Source organism: Marmota monax, unplaced genomic scaffold, assembly GCF_021218885.2.
Source record: "Marmota monax isolate L192 unplaced genomic scaffold, Marmota_monax_Labrador192_F-V1.1 WCK01_AAM20220418_F8-fsc00006, whole genome shotgun sequence".
Taxonomy (NCBI): Eukaryota; Metazoa; Chordata; class Mammalia; order Rodentia; family Sciuridae; genus Marmota; species Marmota monax.
The window spans coordinates 17425927-17430022 of NW_026693712.1; the positions used below are offsets into that span (position 1 = coordinate 17425927).

At 42.7% G+C, this 4096-nt stretch overlaps 1 protein-coding gene across 1 annotated transcript; it reads left to right on the top strand.

Annotated features, from left to right (window-relative positions):
• Positions 1 to 1043: 1043 nt before the first annotated feature.
• LOC124103703 (mitochondrial ornithine transporter 2-like) lies at positions 1044 to 1949 on the top strand. Its single transcript, XM_046460420.1, has one exon. The coding sequence runs from the start codon at positions 1044 to 1046 to the stop codon at positions 1947 to 1949; it is 906 nt and encodes a 301-aa protein (XP_046316376.1).
• Positions 1950 to 4096: the final 2147 nt, after the last annotated feature.

Here is a 4096-nt window from a genome sequence, read left to right on the forward strand (position 1 = left end):
ATTCTCCTCCTGCGCCACACGGTCAGAGTTGGAAGATTATCACTGAAGAAACATGGTCCCAGAGAAAAGAACTCCAAATACTGACATTTGGGCATTCTCCAAAGAAAAAGCCAGGTTACCATTTTTGTTTGTTAGACTACTGACAGGGTCTCACTGAGTATCTCAGCGCCTCACCATTGCCAAGGCTGCCTTTGAACTGATCCTCCTGCCTCAGCCTCCCCAGTCGCTGGGATTACAGGCGTGCACCACCGAGCCAGGTCACCATTTACTACAATGAAAACTATCTGTTGACAAATTGTCCTTGGGCCATTTGGTGCCTCACTTTAAATCATAATTGATAGCCATGGATAATCACACGAGGAAATCTTTCTAAACAAAAGAGAATCATTTTCACAAACCTTATGCCCCTTAGATTTCGTTTTTATCTCCAAAGTATTTCATCTGCTGAACACAGATTTCCATCCCAGCCTCTCTCCCTCCCACTAAAGTGAAGTGCTGGGAGCAGCTGACTGTGGGTTTTCCAATAAAAACAGCCACTTATTTTCATATAGTAACCGGGAGCCCCAAATAGTTGGTCTTTACTGTAAAACTTTTTCTTAAAATTGCATCTCTAATTTTTTCCCCCTGTGTGTAGTAAGAAAGTCTGGGGAGTCTGGCTAAAGAGGAAAGTGTGTGTGTGTGTGTGTGTGTGTGTGTGTGTGTGTAGGTTGCTGAGGTTTGAACCCAGGCCCCTGTGCAAATTCAGCACGTGCTCTTCCCGGAGCTTCACACCAGCCCTGGGAAAGCTTTTATGCGCAGCTTTTCCCGCACTGCGCAGGCGGGTGCCTGCTAGGGCCCCGCCTCCTGCCTGTGCGCTCGCGAGCAGCGCGAGGCCACCCGCTAGGGGTTACTTGGGAGGTTTAGCGGCCTACCCCCTACGCTGTGTGAGAGCCGGCGGCCGGCGGCGGAGCCACCCCAGGTCCTGGGCGCAGGCGGATGTGGGCCCCGGGTCCTGTGTTCCAGAGAGTTGCCTTCCACCAAGACCCGCAGTTGAGTGGGCAAACATGAAGTCCAGCCCCAGCATCCAGGCTGCCATCGACCTCACAGCCGGGGCGGCAGGGGGTACAGCGTGTGTACTGACTGGGCAGCCCTTTGACACAATGAAAGTGAAGATGCAGACATTCCCTGGCCTGTACACGGGCCTCAGAGACTGCTTCCGAAAGACATACAACCAAGTGGGTATCCGGGGCTTCTACAGGGGAACCTGCCCAGCACTGATGGCCCAAGTCTCCCAGAGCTCTGTCCTCTTCATGTGCTACGGCTTTAGTCAACAGTTTGTTCGAAAAATGGTTGGCTTGGACAAACAGGCAGAACTGAATGATCTGCAGACTGCAACTGCCGGTTCCTTTGCCTCTGCGATTGCTGCCCTGGTCCTTTGCCCCACTGAGCTTGTGAAGTGCCGGCTGCAGACCATGTATGAAATGGAGTTGTCAGGAAAGATAGTAAAAAGCCATAACACAATTTGGTCTGTCGTGAAGAGTATCCTTAAGAAGGATGGTGTCTTAGGTTTATACCATGGTCTCTCAAGCACTCTACTTCAGGAAGTAATAGGCTATTTCTTCTTCTTCAGTGGGTATGAACTGAGCAGATCTTTTTTTGCATCAGGGAGACCAAAGAATGAACTAGGCCCTGTCCCTTTGATGTTAAGTGGTGGAGTTGCTGGAATCTGCCTCTGGCTTGTTGTATTCCCAGTGGATTGTATTAAATCCAGAATTCAGGTTCTTTCCATGTATGGAAAACAGGCAGGATTTATTGGAACCTTGTTAAATATCGTGAGAAACGAGGGAGTACTAGCCTTATATTCAGGACTGAAAGCTACCATGATTCGAGCATTCCCTTCCAATGGTGCACTATTTTTGGCCTATGAATACAGCAGGAAAACCATGATGAGCAACTTCGAAGCATCATGAAATGTCTTGGTGAACCTGGATCCTAGTATATGAGTTTGGGAACTGCCATTCTTCTTAAGGTTTTTTCCAGACTATAAGACTGACATGAAATTGTTTTTGACTGTGTGGGAATTTTGGTTTTGTCTTCTCTTTCTCTACTCTAAATCTTAAGTATTATGAAAGGATCTCTATTTTAAACAACATGATTTCTGCTCACAATTGTATTAAAATAGAAAAGTTGCTGCTCTTGCCCTTGGTGGGATATACAGGCTGAGCCCTTAGCTTTATGTACCTCATCTGAAAGACTAAGTATACTTTCATCAGGACGTTTGCATAAACCTGTTTATGTATACATACAGCTTGGATGATTATGTGTTTTGAGTGAAATGTAAGTTGGTTACATATTTAGTCTCAGATGTCACCTAGAACACCCAGACTTGATCATGTTTCTTGAATGTAAATGATTGTTTTATCCATTGAAAATGGAGGGACTCTTAAAAAATATTCTTAACACATACACCACAGTAGGCAGTTTTTAGAAAGTCATTATATGTTGGGGCTGGGGTTGTTGCTTCGCAGTAGAGTATGGGCCTAGCACATGCAAGGCCCAGAATTTTATCCTCAGCACCACATAAAAGTAAATAACAAATAAAATACAGGTATTGTGTCCAACTACAACTAAAAATTTTTTTAAAAAGAAAGTCATTATATGGCAATTGAGAAGCAAAATAACCATTTAGATTTTTAAGTGGACAATGTACCTGCTTACTGGTGTGGCTTCCACATTCTTCAGTTAAAATTTCAGAGTAGGTATCTATATTTTCTCCTCAGTTCCCAAAATAGTGTCATCCATTTTCAAAGTGGGATTACATTCTGCAATGTGATGATATTGTCAGGTGTGGCCTAGAATACTAGGCCTTTGTGAAGCACCATGGCCTTCCTCTATATCCACTTCCCTTCTCCCCTCCCAAAGACCAGGATTTAGAATAAGGAAGGACATGACTGTACTTCTATTATTTGATGAAGATTCATGTAAATGAAAACAGTTCTTAGCTTCTGGTCAGTCTCTGAGTCCTGGCCTGGGTAGAATTCAGGGTATTCTGTTAACCCATTTAGAGATTGTTGGTTCATTTTGGGTCATTCACTGTTATCTCTGCCTCCACCAGCCAGAACCTCTTCCAGGGAACAGAAAATGCCAAAGCAAGAGAAATTTTTTTTCCCACTTGGTGTTAAGAGTGACTGTACTCCCAGTTGAAGTTATCTCCTCTCAAGAAGAACTAGAGAGAACTTAGTGTTTTAATTCCATAGTAAGTAATTTCAGGGATGATCCATTCTTGAAGTTTACCTTGGGACCCATAACTCATTGCCATACTGTCAGTGTTACAACCATCTAAATTTGGTACTGAGGTCACTGCCTTTTTTTTTTATTAAATGAAGGCACCCATTTTCTTTTTTTTCTTTTTAAAAATATTTATTTAGTTGTATATGAACATACAATATCTTTATTTATTTTTATGTGGTGCTAAGGATCGAACCTAGTGCTTCACACTTTTGAGGCAAGCACTTTACCACTGAGCTACAGCCCCAGCCCCAGGTCACTGCCTTTTAATGACTGTATATGGGGTGAATATATAAAGCAATGAAACCTAAGAAAAGAAATTTTATTAAATTATGCCATATGTATGTACATATGCACGGACAACCCCCCATAAGAAATTAATAACCCTCCACCAAAAGAGTACAAACTACCCTCAAAATCATAGTTCATTTGATTCCCACAGGCTTGGATTTCAACAACTATTCTCTGGACATATGGGTAAGTAGGTCATTCTTGTCACCACTGAACTAAGTTTCATCAATTTGTGCTGCTTCAAAACCAAGTGTCTCTCACAATAACAAGTGTTCTTAATCTTCTTAATCACCTATAAAGCTGAAAGGAAGTTTGCTGTCTCAATAATAGTTCATACTATGTACATCAATGATTGTTGGCAGAATGTTTTAAGTTATTCATATATTTAAGTTATGTGTTTCCTACCTAAAAATTCAGTAACTACTGAATGGTGCTTTACCTGAGCAGTCTGGATTAAAGGTAGAAAACAGAACTGTTTTTCTGCAGGAAGTAGCCAATTTCAGGGTCCATAGTGCCCCTTCCTGGCACACATGAGCTA